The 22,138-nt window shown below is 39.7% G+C and overlaps 2 protein-coding genes across 2 annotated transcripts; both read right to left on the minus strand.

The window, feature by feature from the left end:
* Nucleotides 1-10,466: 10,466 nt before the first annotated feature.
* Nucleotides 10,467-12,323, minus strand: LOC145909038 (uncharacterized). The gene has a single exon (XM_082996359.1). The coding sequence runs from the start codon at nt 12,321-12,323 to the stop codon at nt 10,467-10,469; it is 1,857 nt and encodes a 618-aa protein (XP_082852485.1).
* Nucleotides 12,324-15,764: 3,441 nt separating this feature from the next.
* LOC145909670 (uncharacterized) lies at nt 15,765-17,018 on the minus strand. The gene has a single exon (XM_082997024.1). The coding sequence runs from the start codon at nt 17,016-17,018 to the stop codon at nt 15,765-15,767; it is 1,254 nt and encodes a 417-aa protein (XP_082853150.1).
* Nucleotides 17,019-22,138: the final 5,120 nt, after the last annotated feature.

Below are 22,138 nucleotides of genomic sequence, written 5' to 3' on the forward strand. Positions count from 1 at the left end.
TAAACGTACAAAAAATAAATGTGATTTACTATTTCTATCACATAATTTGTTTGAATGGAATACAAAGATTTTTACCCATATGATGTTTCTTTGTTTTGGAGCCCAGTGGGTTAACAACTTCAAACCCATCACAGGTGAAGTGATGGGCTTTGGAACTGACAAAATGGGTGGTCTTTCAAATATTCTCCATCATACAAACTTTCATACATACTGCTTTCATTGATATAAACTTGAATGCTCAAAAATAGTCTGAAAGCAAATCAATGAGTGGAACATATTGCATGGAGTGCACAGTTTTCCCTCCTGAGGACTGATTAGAAAGCTCCTCATGCAAAACAACAGTTTTGGGGGCCTGTAGGAAACAGTAAATCAAATCATGACAACTGAATTTTTAGCTGCATTTTTTCACAAACTCACCACAAAGCATGGTAACAATTTTTTTCTGCAGCGTTCGTTTTCAATTCCATGAAAAGGATTGACCAAACCCATGCCAACTTTAAATATTTCTTCAGTGAGAGAAAAGGTTTTACAGGTCTTTAAACTTTCAATAAAATATTTCGTTTGAAACTCAAGTAGTTCCTCTGCCCATTTTTGAACCATGCACAAAGCACTTTCAGTCATGTTGCAATCCCCTTTTAGTTTCGTCAGTGACAATGCCATCTCGGTTTGTCTTTTTGATACATTTTCAGAGCAGGTGTATGTCACACACAAGTGTGAAGGGGTAAAACAGTCTGTAACCTCATCAGAAAATGCAAGATCATCCGCCGAAAAGTCCTGTTCTTGAGGATTCTGAGATTCAGTATAACCTGACAATGAACTCTCTTGGGGGCACAAACTTCCTGTCCCACGTTGTTGAAACAAAGTATACCATGTGTTTGGAACCTCCCAACGTTTTCCAAAATGCCACTTTCTGACATGTTTACGCAGTGAAAACTTGCTGTTTAACTTCGCGGAACAATTATCAATTTTGCAAACTAGTCTGAACCTTATATCGTCGGTATGGCTTGCATACACGTGCCGTTTAAGGGCTAGCAAGCTTATGAAGAAAGAATGACAAAAATTGCATTCATACGGCATGACTACAAATCGGTCACGCCGTTGGTACTTTTTGTTTGCTCGTTTACCCGGTAATCAACCATCCGCTGCTGCGAAATGTTTTGACACCGGTTGATGACGATGCAACGCGTGGGGTAATGCTACGATAGAATTAAAAATAGTTTATTATCCTAATAGTTATGAGCTCATAATAAATCTTAATCTTGTGAAAATAAACGACTTGACTTATCTACGTAACAGATTTACTGTTAAAACTATTAAAAAAAAAACTAATTTACAATCCTTCAACCGCGTAAAGTAGAAATCTTTTTTAAAACATTCCTTTGCTTTCAAAATTATTTGTTTAAAGTTCAAAAACTTTTAAAAAAATGTGCGCGCCTGAATACTCACTGAAAAGGGCGCCAAACCAACTTGCCTCCCCCAGTCTCAGTTCTTTGCCTCTACCTGCGTGAGCGTGATTTCCGAATGATTGGGCGCGCCTTTTTCTTAATTACAGGTAGTGTTGTAAGCTGTTTCGTGTGTCATTTTATGAGTTAATCAAAAAAAGTGAAAAAGACTTAGAATGGATTTCAGCATCCAGGGTTTAATTGATTTTGTCAAGACTACTCTGGAAGATGTCAAATAAATGCTGAATTTAAAACGTGAGAAAAATTGCCAAAGCTGTGATAAATTACACTTAACTTGGAAAAGGTTGGCTATATAGGCCTATTAGCCTATGCAATCTATCAATATTTTAAAAATAGAATAAAGGGCCAGAGTCAAGTGAAAACTTTTCCAGTGCTGTCATATTGTATTATATGTTTTGTAGGAAACAAAATTGATGGAAAAGCATTATTATGCACCAAAGATTGTTTCACCAAATGGATATCTATTTAGATTGTTTGGTGCATTTCATAAAAAATTTGAGGATACATCAGCAGATAATTCTGATGACACTGAACCTTTGGACGATCGCTTGACCTTTCCTCGTCCACAATTTCATCATCAAGTTGTTCCTCGGGTTCAAATGACAAAGTACCCCCTTTGACCAGACCATTGCCCAAAAAATTCCCCATGTACAAATGTCAGTTTGGTTATAGTGGCAAGGAAATGATCAGAACCGGAATAATTTCATCAAGTGGAAAAAGGGAAGTAATAGGGGAGTTGGTGCGTGTAATGAAGTGCTATGAAAGGTAAGAAAACATTGTATTTGTTCATGAGGCAGAGTCAATGTAATGTATTTTTTATCCAACAAATTTAGCAGACCAAGCCGACATCTAAAGAACATGACAGTGGATGCTTTCTTGGAGCAGTACAAATCAGCTCGTCTTGGACTAGGTGCAACATATGCCAAGGTTAGAGTGAAGTATAACTTATCAAGTAATTCAATAACCATGCTTATTTATTTACATTTCACAGGCATTTTGGTACAAAAAAATATCAGACCGACTAAATGCACAAGCTAAAAAACAGCGAAAAATCTTGGGTACCCCTAAATCAAAAAGGGCGTATGTTACGTTCACGTGTTCACGTAACATGGACATTGGACATTTACGCATATCATGAACATTGATCACAAATAGCCAAATTACGTCATTAAAGTTCGGGACCTCTCAAATTCGGATTGTACTGCGGTAAATAGGGATGCGCATTCGTTGGTGACCTCATTTCCCAATTTATGGTAGAACTATGCTTTTGCAAATGTCCCACGCCATTCTCACGCGATGTTCGTTGTTTTGTTTGATTGACATGTGCTCATTTCGCTGACCAACCCTTTTGCTTGCACGCGATCTATTCTACTGACCAGCCTTTGAGCTCGCACGCTTTGTGTTCGCACGGGATCTGTACGCGAACCGTACAGTCCTTGTTTGCAGAGGGTTCGCTTCTCACGTAATTGTCGTAATGCATCAATTGTTCTGGTTTGGTTTTCAAGTACTTGTTTTGTGAAGGGATGGGCTACTGTCCATCAAGATAAGAATAGCTTTTGTCGTCGTAATTTCGAACCGACTTTTTTCGTTGTCGTAACTTAGAACTGACTTGTATTTTTGTGTATATATGTGCATGCTTTCTAGACTAACCCAGACACAGTCTTAAACTCGTCTCATGCTCAATCTTAGTTTCGGTATCTGTCTAATTCAACTATGCTTTGTTTGTAATCAGTTTATCTCGTAACTTGTAATTTCGATTCGATATACTTCTCAATATAATCATGTATCCTTAATCTAATAAATGGTAAAGTAATTTTGCATCAGGTTTGCAATTGAAATCAGATCAGAAAACACAGAAGTTAGAACTCACGTGTGGCCTTATGTCAAATGAATTAGTCGTATAGGATTTCGTTATCAAGGGTTAATTAATCTTGTTAATATCAAACGTTAAGTTAACAACATTTGGCATATAGGTCGCAACAGCGTATAACAACATTGGTGGCACTGCCGACCCTTCTTTAAAGCGGAGAAAGGTTCCACATCAATCAAATGAAGTGGATACACAGGACGAAAACTTGAATGACGAGGCAAAAGAAGTATGGATTTAAACATTTTAAAGCTTTGTTATGGATTTTTGACTTTGTTATTTCAGATCCTGCTGCATGAATTTAAAAAAACAACTTTGTTGCGCAATAAGAAACTTATTGCTGAAAAAATGGAGGAAACATTTTATAATGTAATTTATATTTCTTGTAGTTGCTTCGTGAATTTAAAAGAATACAAAATTTTACTGATGAAGCTGCTTTAAACAGCATTGCTAGAGACCTGTTTCAAAAAATTATTAAATATTCTTCGGGAAAACCAAACAAAACACCCTCAATGAAAAAAATATTGGACTTATACCGCTTGATGAAAATGATTGCTTTACTTCAAGTCTAAAAAAACTATCAAATAAAAATGTTTTTTTTTGTAGATGTTCACTTTATGGTTGGAATATTACTTTTGTGTACTTTATTGAAGTCCAATACAAAACGGCAATTCAGCAGGGAGCGGTATTTGTAAGATTTGTGTCCTGTAAGTATAAACAATCCTGTTTCATACTTGCTTGAAACTGTTTTTTTGATTAAATGTACTCATTTTATATCCACAAGACTAGCAAGGCTAAATTATTTGCCTCCGAAAAGTTATTCTGTGCCTAATTAATAATGTACTTTGAAAATGGGCATTGTAAAAAAAATCCAATTTAAGTGTTGGAAAGCAGCATCCTTATTTTGTTGCACAAGCCAATATTAACCCTGAGTATGTAACTGAATTGTTTTACTATTTAGGCCAACACGACATTTGAAGATACCAGGGCCGCCTTTGGGGATCGGCAACAACCTGTGTTGATTGTGTCTGGAGACATTTTCTCGCCGCAAAAAATTACACTTTTGGTGGATTTGCTGCAACAACCAGAGGAAAATATGTTGCATAACGAAGCAGTGCAGCCTTGTTGGTCGTGTGGTCAGTTGCCTCCACATTGGCTGTGCTCCGAGATGTTTCCTCCTACTAAAAAGGATGTCCTTGAGTCCTTTGTAGGTCTTTTCGATGCCGGCCATTTCTACCCAACTGTCCAAATAACTTTCGAACTTAACAAAATACTGCGAAACCGTTTCGCCTTGTTGCTAGGTTCGTTGAACCTGTTGCGGTATCCATCTTCGCGTAATCCATACCGTTCCCGCAACGCCCGTTTCAACACCTCGTAGTCTCTGGCTTCGTCTGCCGAGAGTCGAGAATACACTCCCATCGCTTTTCCAGTCAGCAGTGCACTAAGCCCATTGGTTCCTTTCCCAGCCGCTGTTCTCCGCGTATCTCTCAAATCGCAGCAAATATCCGTCCATGTCATCCACATCATCCACAAATTTTGGGAGCTCTGGACACTTGCCTAGCACCAGTGTTGCTGCATGTTGAAGACGTGCTTGTTGTCTCTTCACGGCCTTGCCTATCTTCGAGCTCAAGCTTCTTTACCGCCAGTTCGTGCTCCATCGCGCGGATTTGTTGCCGCTCTTCCCTTTCGGCGTCAAGTTTCCTCTGCTCGGCCTCGAGTTTCCTCGTCTTATTCAAATAGAATGCAACACACAAAATACGATTACTTACAGACGTAGTAACACGGTTATATATTAACCAATACACTGAACTACACTTTTGTAACTACACATACGCTAAATGCTTTTTCGTGTAAACTTTTACCAACGTGAGTTTATACAGAGTGCTACTTATATCGTTTGGGTAACAATGACTGGGGTGAAAGCTTTAACTTTTTCCCCCAGCAGTATCAACAATGGTGGCTGCAGCAAGTAACGGGCGACGCGATAAAACTGGCACATTCGGGACGAAAACAAAAGAGATGAGGGTGCGAAGCGGCCGTTTGAAACAAAAGATTTGATACGCACAGTAAACGTCCCGTGGTTGCGAGATATCGTCGCATTGGAATTAGGCCATAGACTATCGCATTAGGTCGATCTATAACACATTTGTGACACAGATTTAGGACTGACAAGTCCCTGTCTGGCCTAATTACTATTTTACACAAGGAATTTTTGCCAAACGGTTGGAACAAGTAAGTTATTGTGTTTTATCACTAGTACTTTACCAGAGCTCAATGACAAGACACATTTTGAATAGATACAAACAAGAAAACTTGCGGTCATCAAGCAATTACAGAAGTTACAATGAAAACATTCCCACCTATTTACAAAATCGACCAAAAAAGGTGGTGCAACATTGTATAAACCAATAGGAGAGTCTGTGAATGTTGAGGAAGGTAGAATTTGTAGAATAGGAAACAATGTGTTTACTGTAGTGAGCAGTTCCACATGTGAAGTGTACAATGTAAAACTTGGTAGTGGTAGTGAATTTCCAAAATGCACATACATTGATTTTACACTACATTTTTTACCATGCAAGCACATGTTTGAAGTTTTTAATAGGTTTTCAGATGTGGCTGGTATAGCCTATCAGAGTGGTACCACAGCTCAGTGTACATGGTTTTGGATCCTGCTGTTGTGGATCAAAACTCTCCAGGAAACGTTTATCATGATAAACATGTTGAAGAAATTGTTGACTCACCAACAACATTAAAAATAACACCTGTCAACAGTGCTTCACAAGTTAACTCAGAAAAAGACACTAAAAGTTGCAAACAAACACATCGGAATTTTGTTGACCTGATTAAATTTTTGTCAGATCTTTCATATGATGTGACTACAGAGCAAGTATTGGAAAAAGGGTGTTCAGATGTTCAAGCAATTATTTCTGAATTTTCCAAGGCATGTTCCATTGATGCCGGATTGAGAATAACACAATCACCAAAATTGACATCCTTGAGAAGAAAAAGAAAAGTACCGACACATTACAAGGTTCTCATGATGAACTGCCGCGTAAGCGGCCCAAACCAAATCCTTTTGCCTCTCGTGTTGGAAAGTATGAAAATATGATGCAACCGTTGCACCAAGTTACCACACTCTTTCCGATGTGTAAACAGGATAAAATGCAAAAACAAACAACTAAAAGTTTCAAAAGTAAGTCCTCTTATTGCAATGCACGTATCATGAAGGAGCCTCAGTGTCCTGAAACCAGCAGAAATCAGGGCATAACTCGCTTCATTAAAATTTATAATCCCATAAAAAAACTTTCCAAAATGGACCTCATTCAAGCTCCTTTTTGGAATTGAAATCACTTGATGACGAATTGCCTGCAGATGAAGTTTGTGTGGTTGGCTTCATGATGAAATTATCAACAGCTACCTATGGCAATTAACTTGCATGTTTGAACACACCATATATGCATGTTTAACTGTAGCTCAAGCATTACAAAGAAGAGTGTCAATTACAAACATTTGGAAGGGTGTTAATGTACAGCAAAATCGGCTGATTTTTATACCCTGGAACCCTTGGGTACTTTTAGTTGTTCATATTGTAAGAAAAACACTGCTCTACATTGATCCAATGTCAATGCCCTGCAAGGAAACGGACCATTATGTTTCCACTGCACGAAAGATGGTTAACTATCTAATACTGTCAAGTTTGGTTGGAAAATTGCTTCTGTGGTGACTCCAGAAAGGGAACAGCAGCCAGATGGATCCAGTTGTGGAGTTATGATTTGCATGTATGCAAAATGGCTAGCATCAGGACAATGCTTACAACAATTTGGTTCTGCTAAAGGGTACCGAATGCAAATCTTAAACTTTATTGCTGGAAAATGCCTTACTAATACAATAAACAAGGATGTGTGCAAATCATGCAAAGATAATGGTGACGACTCTTCGGAAGTTGTCTGGATTGAATGCACTTGATGCAAACAATGGTTTCATTTAAAGTGTGTCAACTATTCACTAGAATATGCCAAGAAAGATAAATTCTTTGTTTGTCCAATGTAAATACGCATATTTTTTAAATGCATAAATCATCCGTAAGGGCAAAGGCATAGTTGAACGCAAGCGTGGTCAACCAACGAAGATAGTCGGAACGTTCTGCACAAGGATGAGGTTTATGACAAAATTAAACTTCCCTTGTGTATGAATGTGGTTGACCGTTAGGCCATTACATTGTGATGTGCCTGAACGCTTAGTGTGGTTACCGACTAGCTAGCATAGGTTTACCTGATGCAAGCTGAACCCTTGTAGAAGTGTGGTTAACCTAACTTGCTGAGCCCGAACCTTGCAACAAACAGTTTATGAAAGACCCAGCTTGATATGGCTATTGGCGAGGCTTCTGGGTTATCATAAATGACCAACGACCACATGCAGGATGGCTCCCTCAGTCGTGGTTGGAAATCCTGTGCAAACATAGACTGAATAACACTAACACCTTGTTTATGACTTGCAAATCACAACTTAAGTGCATTAATTTTTTTTATTTCTTCTCACCATTTTTCTGTGAAACAATAAAAAAACTTTAGCAACAGTGTGTGTGCATCTAGTCGCAGGATATTTGTTGTACTTACAACGGTCTGATCATCCTCCTACAAAATAGAGAAAACATTAGTCAGCAGAATTATTTGCTAAATAAATTTGACATACTATTATGCATATTTTGCAGAAATCCTTGGCAAATTTTCTACAACATTACCACATTTTAGTATATTTAAAGAGTATTGTTATTGGATGCAAAGTTTAGTTACAGTGTATATGTACTGAGACTGGCTCATTTTATACTTACAACATGTCTTTTAACTTCTTTCTACAAACAAAAAGAAACGGATTACTATGTTAGATTAGTGTAAGACAATATATACTCGCATTGTCCTCCTTCTGTACTTGCCTCTGAAACAAAAACAAAACGTATTGAGTTAAAACTGATACACCATGTTAGATTAGTATAAGACTGTACTTGCCTCTGAAACAGGAACAAAACATATTAAATTAAAACTGATACACCATGTTAGATTAGTATAAGACAATATATACTCGCATTGTCCTCCTTCTGTACTTGCCTCTGAAACAGGAACAAAACATATTAAATTAAAACTGATACACCATGTTAGATTAGTATAAGACAATTTATGCTCACATTGTCCTCCTTCTGTACTTGCCTCTGAAACAGGAAACAAAACATATTAAATTAAAACTGATACACCATGTTAGATTAGTATAAGACAATATATGCTCACATTATCCTCATTCTGTACTTGCCTCTGAAACAGGAACAAAACATATTAAATTAAAACTGATCGGTAATTATCAAGCCAATTACATACTACGTTAGATTAGTATAAGACAATATATACTCACATTATCCTACTTATGTATTTGCCTCTGAAACAGGAACAAAACATAATAGATTAAAACTAATCGGTAATTATCAAGCCAATTAAATACTACGTTAGATTAGTATGAAACAATATACACTCGCATCGTCCACCTTTTGTGTTTGTCTCTAAAACAAAACATATTAAATTAAAACTAATCGGTAATTATCAAGCCAATTGATTACTATGTTAGATTAGTATAAGACAATATACACTCACATCGTCCACCTTTTGTATTTGTCTATGAAACAAAACATATTAAATTAAAACTGATCGGTGTTTAATTGGCAAATCCTTCACAATAAGATTGACTACTTTGCCCTTTAACAGCGTGTAAAGTCTACTTATCAATCAAAAATATTACAGACTAACAAAAACCTGATGTTTACAGCACAAAGATTATTATCTTACAATTCCTCCCAAAAATATGTCTTCTGGGACCCATCTGTAAAGGGAAAAAAACTGCTTTCCCTGCCAACTTATGATATGGGAAACTACTTTGCTTTTTTGTTATTCTGTTTACTCTAAATTAAAAAAAGTTGTGTTAGTTAGTAAGTTGTGAATAGAATTTTGTAAAAAAATGTATGAAAAGCATCTTACGATTGCAACCGTTCGAATTCTTCCAACGGAAGAATTCTGTAAAAATCAAAAAAGACTTTGCAAAAGTGTTTTCCTACCTTCTGCGGCGCCTTGCCTGTTGTTGTTGCTGCTGCTGCGGTTGTTAACCACCACCGAATTAATACTGTGACAATTAATTTTCGTCTCCATCTTTAAATTATTAAAATTAATAATAAATAAAAGCATACTATTACAAACAGTTAGTTAAATAGATAAAATTTTTGTTATTATGCCTGGGTGCAAACCGCTAACGTAAAACCACCCAAACGCATTTGCACGCTGCATAAAAGACTCACGTGATTGCTTTCCCGCCATTCATTGTGTGATGCGGCAACATCCATGACATTAGGTCTAGAAGACATAAGCATTAAGTTATTGTAGAGATGTGTATTGTTTGTTTGTTTGAATTGCGTGTTCAACTGCGAGATGCGTTTCCCTGACTCCTGACTCCTCTTCGTACTAACCAAACTTGTGTTAGTATGTTTTATTCACCAAGACAAAAGGATATATGTTCAGAAATACAACTCAACCCCAGAGTAGAATAAACAAACGTGATTCTACGCCAAGGCGTACCAACAATGTAGAATGAAATCAACCGCAAAAGCCACAAATTATATAGGCAATCGGTCATGTGGCTTCCGTGAGAACCACGATACTTAATTACGTGTTACAACCAATTTTCCTGGGCAGTTCCGAGGACTGTGGTATTTATCTGGGCGGTACAAAATGACAAGTCACTCTGCCTTACCTCATGGAAAGTTACCCAAATGAACATTACGTCAAGGCATAAACGTTACACTCGTCTCATCCCAAAAAGTGTTTTACAGAATAGGCAAAGAACAACGATATAAGAGAGAAAAGAAAAATGAAAAACAACGACGTAACGAAACACACATACAAAAATACAAAACACCAAAGAGTAATAAAATGGAGTACGTGGCAAGAAAATAAAACAAAACAGGCACAATGGAATTAGTGTGTTAAGGACAATCTATGTTTTCTTTTGTTTTTGTGGTATAATATTTTTATATATATATTTTACGAGGTTTTGGGGTTTTTTTTTTTTTAACACCACTAAATGCAATCATTCCTCAACTCTCAATCCAAATTAGGATAAATTTGGCTAACATTGGAAGCAGGAACCAATCCTACATCCGTTCTCCCATCAGGTCCGTTAGCGTCAGCCATTCGTTTATCACGATAAGCGCTTATTTTTCCCCGGGCTATTTGTAATCCGATTGGCAGATAATGTTTAAGAGCCCAAAATGTTAGGATTCCACCCCAAATCAGTGCCAAAAAGAAAAAGATAATCATGATACCTCCTATAAAAGGGCTGGTTATGTTGCTAATGGCAGCAATAAAAACATTTGTTACCACGTTTTCTGCCGTTCTCGTGACAAAACCCATATCAGCGTCAACATTGCTCTTTAAATTAGAACTTATGTAATGATATAGCTTATCATGTGTCAATCGAGCTTGCGACAAAGCCATTAACATGCTTGTCATATCATCTAGGCCAGTGGAAGGTCTAGGGAATTCGTTCATTATAGACTGATAATCAACGGTATGTGGGGTGTAATGAACAGGTGCTAATTGGGGAGTGAGATAATGCACCTTTGAATTAACATGGGCTAAAGTATAATTTTCATACGTGTAATAAACATCACCCACTTTAAAGGACATAATTCTTCCTGGAACATAATTCTCAAGGAACTTTACATTCTTGTAAACATAGCCATCACGATAATATTGTCCAATAATAGAGCGATTACTACTGGGATCTTTAAATTGTATCAGAGGTCGCGTTGCAAACAAATTACCATGGCGCAAATTACGTATAACCGTTCCCGCAACTGGCTCACAAGTTATCGCGGTAACTACATCACCAATGGTAATAGCGGCCTTTGGCAAACCAAGGAGCTTACTTAAGGTTTCTCCTGGATATTGACGAGCCAACAAGGAGTAAATAGTAGTAAGCAAAGACGTTAATTGGCACTCCAAATAATGTATATCAGCGGTTACATTAACGAACCCTTCACTCATGGTATCGCTTAATTCGGTCAAAAACAGGCCCATAGGATCAGTCCTAGGCGTAAACCTACCATTATCTTGCGGTGGTTGTTTTGATGCAAAAGGAGTTCGTAAAGCACTACAATTCTCAGTGACCAAAATCAATCCTCCAGGCGCACAAAATGGAATACCACTATAACAATCACCAACATTCGGCGAACATTTTACACTGTCATGAATACTCATACCTAAATCCCTTATTTCCATACGGTAAGGGGCCGGCTGTCCTTTCTGAAAATGGATCAAGAGATCATGAGTACCCAAAGGTGTTGCAACAGGACAGTCAATACGATGTGGAACCAGCCACACATAAGAACGTGTCCCAACAGTGCATGCGCCACGATGAATGTTACAATTTGATAAAATTCCAAGAGGGCTTTTCATTACTTTATTTATATGATCATAAAGAACAATAGATTCAGTGAGGATAGCATTACGGACACTACCATGTGCTGAAGTGGGCCAATGGTATGTAATTTCAAGCTTATTGCGAGTCGACCACGAAGACTTTGTCAAAGGAACCAACTCACCCATAGAAGCGGTGGTATGAGTTCTAGACCATTGTTCACATACGCTAGCAAGAGGGCCATCACCAGCTACAGTGCTTATCTCATGAGTCTTAGCACCAAAAAAATAAGACGTACTAGTATACGATTCAACCATAACTTGACACATAAACACTTTAATCTTTATGAAGTCAGTAGAAGGGTGATATACCTTGGCCTTACAAGAAGTAACATTTTCAGGCTCAGGGCGTTTACACAACGGAGGTTTACTTATGACGTATTCACCATCCGACACAGTTTCATGACAGATCTGAAAGGTCTGTTCACAAGTGGAACACCCCAGAAACACAACAACAAGAAAACACGTCAAACGCAGCATGACCTTAGTCTCTGTATCTCAAAGGTTTCCTGATTTCACGTCCTCTTCTCGTTTGTCTAATTGGTTCAATTGGCACTTCAGGAAGAGCCGAATGGGTCTCTCCTGTAAGCAAAGGATCTGTGGTTAACTCAGAGTCAGCAACAAAGGAAGGTACCGTTTCAACTAAAGTATCAGTGCCTCCAGAAGTTTCATTGTCATTTACAACATTTGGCAAGCGCGCGACTTTAATCCTGTCAATGGAGACGCTATTCGCTTTACCAAACATCGCCAAAACAAAATATTTGTCGTGTCTCTCCAGAACCTTATATGGTCCAGTATAAGAGGGATACAACGGTGGCTTATGACCTGAAACCTTGACAAAAACATGTGAGGTCGTTCGAAGATTCTTATCAATGAAAGATTTCCTATTCGGATGGTCACGCCTTGGAGGAAAACGTAACTCAGACATAAAAGATGCCAATCGCTTAGCATATTCAGACTTAGTTTCACTCGGTTCTATTTCTTCGAAAAACTCTCCTGGCAATCTCAACTTCTTCCCTGACACCATTTCCGCTGGAGAAGCGTCTAAATCAACATTGTGACTAGCACGAATGCCGAGAAGAACTAGACCTAAATTGGAATACCAATCAGTGGGATTATCATAAGATTTCAATGCTGCTTTGAGTCTTCTATGGGTTCGTTCCACCAGGCCATTAGATGAAGCATGATAAGCCGTAGTTGAACAAAATTTAATACCCAACATTTTGCACAAATCTTGAAATACACCTGACAAAAAATTAGAACCACGATCAGAAGACAGGCGCAATGGACAACCCCATCGCGCCACCCAGTGGAGTAGAAAAGCATCAGCACAGGTTTGAGCTGTAAAATCAGCCATTGGAATCGCATCAGTATAACGAGTGAATCTGTCAATGATCGTCAGAAGATAGGAATACCCTTTAGAATTAGGTAACGGCCCCACGACGTCAATATTAAGTTCGCAAAATTTGTCTGTAGGTTCAATATAATGAGACAAAGGTGCAATATTATGACGATGAACCTTATTAACTTGACAAGGTAAACATGTTTCACACCATTGCTGTATGTCTGCATTCATTCCAGGCCAGACATAACGTTCACCAATTAACTTCTTACTGATCCTAATTCCAGGATGACTCAAATTGTGTAACACATCAAAAACACATTTCCGGTATGCAACAGGAACAACAGCACGAAACACACCAGTAGAAACGTCACCAATCAAAGAAGTGGTACTGTCTGGAAGTCGTCTGCTAACTAACTTCAAACTAACACACTGATCTGACAACATCTCTTGAAATTCTGCCGTCTGTTGACCTTTTGCAAGACTCTCCAAGTCAAAAACATCAGAAGAAAGTTTAAGTGCATTAATTTCAATTCTGGACAAACAATCAGCAACTTGATTATGCCATCCCGCTATATGTTCAATGCGGTTGGTGAATTGTGAAATATAATCAAAATGGCGCTCCTGTCTGGGTGATAAATGATCAGACTTGGCCCGGAAAGCATTAACAAGAGGCTTGTGATCTGTCACAACATTAAAATCTCTTCCACGCAATAAGGGTTTGAAATGCCTGATAGCCTCATAAATGGCCAATAATTCCCGATCAAACGTGGAATATTTCCTCTGAGCGTTAGTTAGACTTCTAGAAAAGAAAGCAAGAGGACACCATGAATCCCCCGTATACTGATGAAGCACAGCTCCCATAGCAAAATTTGAACTGTCACAAAGAAGGCTAAACTTCCCATGCATTTCAGGATATTGCAACAATGTTTTAGAGCTTAATAATTCCTTAGACCTATCAAAAGCTGCAATAGCCTCGGGTGACCATGAAAGCGTCTTTCTCTTTACGCTATCCTTGCGTAACATTACATTTAACAACCTTACATGTGCTGCACACTGTGGAATAAACTTGCGATAAAAGGTTAGCATTCCAAGATACCTTCTTAATTCTTTTACTGTTGTAGGCCTGGGAAACTTCCTAATAGCCTCTACCTTTGTCTCTAAAGGGCTGTAACCGTGGGTTGATATTCTGTGACCTAAAAAATCTAAAGCTGTCTTCCCAAATACACTCTTTCCAACATTAACCTCAAGACCATATTCATCAAGTCTTGATAAAACAGCACGAAGATGGACTTTATGTTCATCGGCAGAACTTGAACCCACCAGTAAATCATCGATATAGCAGAATACGAACGGTAACCCTTTTAAGACTTTATCCATAAAAGCTTGAAATGATTGTGGAGCATTTCGAAGACCAAAAGGCATTCTTAAATATTCGACAGCTCTCCCAGGAATGACAATTGCGGTTTTGGCAATAGAATCGGCCGCCAAAGGAATGTTGAAAAACGCAGATTTCAGATCGAGGGCTGTAAAAATTGTTTTTCCATGTAACCCATTAACAAAATCTGCTAAGTGGGGTATTGCTCTCTGCATACTTTCTGTAACAGCGTTTAAAGCTCTAAAATCGCCGCATAATCTCAGACCACCGTCCTTTTTATTCACTACATGCAACGGCGAAGCCCATACACTTTCACTGTCTCTTATGACACCTTTCTTTTCTAATTCATCAAATTGTTCATTGACCAATTGCAACATTTCAGGAGACAATCGTCTGGGTTTGCAACTCACTGGATGACCGGTTGTGATGATGCGATGTCTTATGTCATGTTTAACCGGTTTATCCAAAGATAAAGGCTCAAGCACTGAGGGAAACTCAAGTAATAATCTCTTAAACTCATTACTTTCATCCCTACTAACTGAATTCTGTTTGATCGGCTTAACTGGTAACCAAGGCCCCTGACAGGCTGCCTTAACTCCGCCTTGAACATCTCGTATACCTCGCACAAACCTTCTGCAATGATTCATTCTCAAACCACTATCCGCAGGCAAGGGTATCTCCCTGCGGGAAAACACCTGGCGTCTACTGCACGGCTGCGACCGACGTGACTGACGCACGTCACGCTCATGATGCGTGAAACGCGGTGACGCCATATTATCGCCACGCACACATCGCACATCAGAACATCGCCTGAGGCAACAGCAGCCTGTGTTATGTCGAAATGCGTGCCTAGTCAAAAGTTGTCTGTTCGGCACATCAACTAACAAGGAAAAAGCAAACAGGAAATCACCCCCGAGCAAGGGTTGGGTAATATTGGAAACAAAAAAGGTCCAAGTGAAAATCCGACCCAAACCAATATTTATATCAAGACGTTTAACCCCATCAGCGTGAATAAAATTTCCGCCAATGCCATGCAAAATCTTATGCTGACGTAAAAACTTATTATGAACAAACCAACGAGGAAGCAAACTTACATCAGAACCAGTATCAACTAAAAAGGAAAGATTATTGCGTTTATCAAATACAGAAAAAGTCCGTTTTACACAAAAGCCTCCCCTTCCAGTACGAGAAGAAGAGGCAACTACCGGTTTTTTGTATACCGGAACTGGGAATTCAACCGACAAGGAGGGTCACAACGTTTAGCACTAGGGCCGTACAGCGCATGATAATAACACAGATCACCAGACCCTTTCGACCAACCCTGGTCAGACCGGTTATTCCGCTGAAAACCGTTTGCAGGCCTAACCTTCTGCCGACTCTGCCATTGTTGGCCCGAGTCTTGCCAAACATTCCGCGGGCCTGAAGGGCGCGTTTGCTGGCGAAAATTTGCCGATCGCGGACGAAACTCTCTACCGCGAAATCCTGAATCAAAACCCCGCGAACCGGAACTAACTTGTGTAGACAATGCGTTTATCTGCTCGAATAGCTTATTCATTCGTCTGTCGACATGATCATTTATGAGCATTTGTGAAGACACAGAAGAAGGCACAGCCTCAGATTTACCCAAATCATGAACATCAAGCTTATGCGAACTAAGAGACATCATCGAGTCAGCCTTTAATGCCAAATTCTCCAAACTATCCTCATAATCCGTCGACAAAATCAAACGAACGCTCGCTGGCAATTTATCGATGAAAAAACGCTTTAATAATCTCTCGGTTGTCGCGTCCAATGGACCCGGATGATTTAACAACGCGATCATTTCATTTAACAAGTCAGTGGGGCGTCTGTTCTGCAAAGTGGTTTCATTCAAAAGCTTATTCAAACGGGTGATGTCACTTTGCTCGTAATACCGCAATAAAGCTTGCTTTAATGTCGAATAGGGAAACTGATCACTATCAATATTCAAAATAGTATTGCCCACCTTTGCAATCTGGTCCTGGTTAAGACATGAAACAGCATAATTGAACATTTCAGACTCACTCGAAACGTCGCAATTAGACAAAATGGCCTCAAAACTTCGAAACCAAGCTTTCGGTAACTTGGGCCAAAATTCCGGCAAACGCATTTTTGGCGCCTGTTCCGCCAAACCTCTACGACCAGTACGATTACCAAAGAAATAGCGATTAGAGCCATCCCTATTGAACTCGGTATCATCAGAAAAAATTGGGCGTGGGGTTTGTAATTTACTGGAACTAACATTTAGAAGCTCAGTGTCTGCCAAAAGCGTACCCCCTTTAGACGTGGCTGACGTGCTTGGACCAGCAGGGTCATTATCAGTCATTGCGAAAGTCGTGCTAGGAATGACCGCACTAGTGCCGGAAAAAGTTACCCCAAGTTTGGGCGTCGAGGTTTTACTGCGTTTCCTACTGACAAAGGGCAGAAATTTGTCCATACACTAAAGGTCTGAGAGTAAAGATTCCGCGAAAAAAAAAATGATTTTGGAATATGTGACAACAATCTTGGACGTTGACGATTCAAGAGAAAAAAAAAAAAAAAAAAATATAAGATTACACCGACGTTGGTATTAAAAACATTACTGGCTTACAATGACGTGAAACAAAAATGAAATAATCGCATGCGATTTACTTTGACGAATGGTTGATTCCTCCAACGATGCGGTGATCCAATCCAATCCTGATGTCCGTAGATATCCAGCGATGATCCGTGGAAATGGGAATGTCCGTCCGTCGAAATATAGTCCAATGAAAATGACGTTCGTAAATCCAATCGAGAACGTATACGGGAAAGAGGGAAATCGAACGTACACGAAGAATTCCAATCGATGAAAATGGGGAACGATGAAATCCTGGCGTACGCGCAATGAAGCCAACGATGAATCACGGGAACGAAAAATCCAGACGTCCACCGAAGAAAACCCCCGTCGAGCTCGAAGAAACAAAATGGCGCGGGTTGACGAATCCTCAGGAAAGCACTTGTGAATGGAAATTGGGAAGAACCGACGATGAATCCAAGAGAATGGTAGCAGCAACGTCCAGCAATGGAAAACGAGGAACCTTGAAAATCTCAGCAAGATTTGAGAGAGTTGCGCGTCAATTTGCAACTGTGCGCAATCCAAGAAAACAGCGAAATGAACGCCGAGATTATGGCTTGAATATAGCCTGATAAATATTCAACCAGATGGCAATTTTGATGAAAGATTATTAAAGAATCCTCGTGGCAATTAGATGATGGAAGAATTACGACCAAAAGTACAACTGGTTTGGTACTCACGGTCAAGATTTGTCGTTCGTCTTGGAAGAATATCCTTCACTCTTCTTTGAAGCTTGACGTTCGGGAAACTTCACAGGCGGGGTCGCCAAGTGTAGGTCGGTCATCTCGGAAGAATGTTTCTTCACCAATGTCGAAACGCAAAAGGCGAACCAAGAATGTAAATGGTTGAACTACTCTACAATGAGCAGAGTAGAATAAACAAACGTGATTCTACGCCAAGGCGTACCAACAATGTAGAATGAAATCAACCGCAAAAGCCACAAATTATATAGGCAATCGGTCATGTGGCTTCCGTGAGAACCACGATACTTAATTACGTGTTACAACCAATTTTCCTGGGCAGTTCCGAGGACTGTGGTATTTATCTGGGCGGTACAAAATGACAAGTCACTCTGCCTTACCTCATGGAAAGTTACCCAAATGAACATTACGTCAAGGCATAAACGTTACATTATTCAGAAGGCAACTGTTTTAAAATTATTATGTGATTTTACATTGATATTACATGTGTTTAAACAGCAGGTGATTGCTTTCTTCAATTAACGTTCGCGCTGATTTCTGTGTTTCCGAGATTTCTATGGAATTCGCATATCTCGACTAATTCTGGTAACGGTTCTTTAGCATCTACCGCAGCTTTCACCACTTCCTTGCTCTGTATTCCATTCACAACTGGAATAAAAAAATACCTCATAACACTTCCTCACTGTAATCAAATTAACCATATTCAAACTGTTACACAACCATTTTTAAATGCAATGGTAAATAATACAAATTGCTTTAACTGAAACACATCAGCTACTAAATAGCCATACACTTGTGTTAACTGTTTTCATTTGCGGCTGCATGTGCTATAAGAAAACAAGTCAATGCAAAGAAGTCGTTTATTCACTTTTATCTTATTTATGAAAGGATTATGTGAACAACAATCAACCACAACATACAAAATCAGGCTTATGTGGACCTTTTCTGTTGTCAAAATCCCTGCACTCGTAGTCCACCCTGCTTGACAAGAATGAGTTGGTGGAGATCTTCCGCATCCAATTCAAAAATGCAAGCAGACAAATTGGACATGAATGCACTGTACAACGGATGACTTTCAGTTGTACAGCAAGTGGCCAACCTTCTCATAAAGTGCCAGATGTCCTGGCCTGGGCCAAGATTTTATCCGTGCGCTGTTGAACATCCATCACAAACACAGCAAAAAAACACTGCGGTTGAGGTAGTTCTGCAAGAGAAAAGCGACAGGAGTCAGCAAGGCAGAGGACACAAAGGGCTCACAGGCGGTCAGGTAAGCTGCTGAGCGACGCAGCCACTCCTCGCTGTGACCCTCCCTCAACTTTTTTTTGTAGTTGGGTGACAGTATCAGCATACAAAGTACACGCAGCGAACACGAAAATCGGTATGGCAGCAAGGCTGGAAATTGCGAACGATATCCAACTGACAGCTGTTTCACCAAGACAAAGTTCCATGCTGCATACTTTTGCTGACAGTTACCACACTCCAGATATTCTGTCCCCATGGAAAAGTAGCCACCAACATCCAGAACCTGGCGGTCAGTTTTGTACAGGCCACAGGCTGTGAGTTGCCTTTTACTGCATGCCTCAACAGGGCAGTGAAAGCCTCATTTTCCATAACTTGTAGTGGCACCAGTAAAAAAATGGCTTGACAAAAAACAGATCCGCATTGAATAGTGGCTGAGAGTAGATGGCTAGGGGTTGGAGCGGGTAGAACCACATGTGATCAAGCTGGGGCGGTAGACCTTCCTTGCATGATTTCGGATGTAGGATAGAACGATATGAGGAGCCAACGTGATGCCGTCTTCTTCTTGATTTCTTGCTTCGAGAGCAGCCTGCACCAGGATAATCATCAGTTCTTTATGGTTCAGGTTGATACCATTCCATTTGATGTTTTTTGCTTGTGCCAGTATGTCTTTAATGATCTTGACTGCTTCTTCTACCTTCCACGGTTTGCTTTTCGTTGCCATTTTCCTGAACGCCTTCTTCATTTTTCGGGACTGGCGCCCGAACACCGCCGTCTGATATGCGCGTTTTGCCAGTAACTCTGGATACGAAAAGTCGCGCTCGAAAAGCTTTGCCTTGAAAGCATTCATGGACGGTTTGCCGTCGAAGGTCTTTTCTACTTCCTCTGCGATTTCGGCATAATGCCCTTTTTGGCCGTTCGCGAACTTTGTCTTCTTCACCTCTGCTGCCAGCTCTGGTGGTATCTCGTTGGACAGGTGTTTGTACATATACTGTATGTACGCTGCTAGGTCTTTCACCGTGCCCAAGTATGTGATGTTGATGCCTAGATCTCTTAACCGTTTGCTGACGGTTTTTTTGGGGACTGGGTTGCCCGTTTTCGAAGATCCGGAGCTCTTCGACATGAAGAGCCCATGATGATGAATGCTGTTGCTGTTGCCCCTCTCCTGGGGCCCGATGTATATGGTCGCATGGGGGCTCTGCCACACCCCTGGCTTGCCAGTTTCGGTGGTGAAGGCCCACTTTCTGCCTTTTTGCGGGTCTTGCACACTCTCGCTCGAAGTTTCTTTTCTCGGACTCTTCGATGTCCCGGCGAAATTGCCTGCGCTTTCGCATTGAGTCGCATTTGGTATCATTGCAGTCATTTTTAAAATAATTATCAACTACCTTATCAAGATCAGCTTGAAGCATGTATAAACGAATACAAGTTTTGGCACGGCACAACATATATTATAAATTTTAACATAACATAATGTCAACACAACGCTAATGCAATAATAAATAACAGGCTGTGCCTAGCGGGGTAGTGAGAGTTCATTATCCACCTCCATAGTATATGGAATTGCAATAAAATTGCTTGTCTTGCTGGCATAGCTGTCGTCGTTACTGTTATACACTTCTGCACGTAAGTCTATCTTAATAGATTCTTGGTACACGTGCATCTGTGTCCACATTTGCTTACAGATAGGTGCGTGGCTCAACGAATGAATATCGAACCATGGAGTTTCAAAATAGTTCTGCACGGTTGTGCCTGTGTTGTCTGTATCGCTTTCACTGATCCGATGTTGGTCTCTTTGCAGGAACTGAATAGGTATGTTGGTGATGCTGTCTCCCAGTTGATAGCGCACTGCTGAGTGCTAAGTTACCAGCACAAAACAAACTTTCACTGTTATCATCACTCATCAGTTTAGCAGAAGCGATTTCGGGGTCATACAGTTGAAACCCTGTACCTTGGAGATCTAAGATCATAACATTGTTCTTAGAATAAGCAAAACTAAAATGAACAAGACTTTCAGCTTTTTTCTGTAGATCATCACTTTCACTTGCAATACATAGACCATTAACTTTCCTTCGTGAAACTGCTCCAACTGTCACAGGTTTCTCATCAAATTTTGCAAAATACACTGGCCCATATTTAAAGGTATCTCCAAACTGAGGTGGGACACTGCTTGCACATTGTTCTAGCTACACTGTGCATCTGTACTTGTTTCCTTGTATGTTCCTCTACAGTCAAAAGTAAATCTTTGTGAATAGTGTCCATTGTTTCTTGTCTATACCCGAAAAGCCCCATGTGCAAACCTTGTTGCTTCAATGTCAAATGCAACTTTACCAAATTCAACCCAGTTTGGGTTTGTAGCATTAAAAGAGAGTAAATTTAATGATGCCCGTCGTTGTCGAAGTGTTGTCACCAACTTTCCGGCTTTTAGCAAATGGTTCATGGAAATTGATAACGACAAAAATCTGACCAAAAATATTTTTTCCCCTAACCTGGTCAATTCTTGTGCATGACGGTCCTCTGTAGCCTGATGTTTCATTGTAAAACACTTCACACGATTTTTTAACGTTTTCTAAATTAAGGTCATCATGTAACAATGGTACAAAGTCACGAGCCTCCAGAGGCTCATATTTTTTCAATCTTCCTGTAGGGGCACTTTGTATCCGCTGGACTGGTTTGTTTTCTTCACATGTTTCTTTACACCACATACAATTAGTTTGCTTCAATAGTCAAAAATAAAGTATATTTAGGAAACATTACAATTTTACTGCTAGCTTGAAAACAGTATCTTTACGTCTCGCTAGACCCGACCCCTTTCCTGCTACATATTAACGCAATAAACAAATGTCTAGCTTTCCACGGCTTCGGGCTACCAATTACTTTATTTACAACAAATCTGCCACAGAACGAAGACACGCGGTAGATTGAGATGTGTCGCCTAATTCGCAAATTGTAGATAAACAGTTGCGCTTCAATACCTATAAATGAGGACCCGCAAACTTTTTGAAATCGCATGTTTCATCGAAG

This window comes from Ascidia mentula, chromosome 7 (assembly GCF_947561715.1).
Source record: "Ascidia mentula chromosome 7, kaAscMent1.1, whole genome shotgun sequence".
NCBI classification, from domain to species: Eukaryota; Metazoa; Chordata; class Ascidiacea; order Phlebobranchia; family Ascidiidae; genus Ascidia; species Ascidia mentula.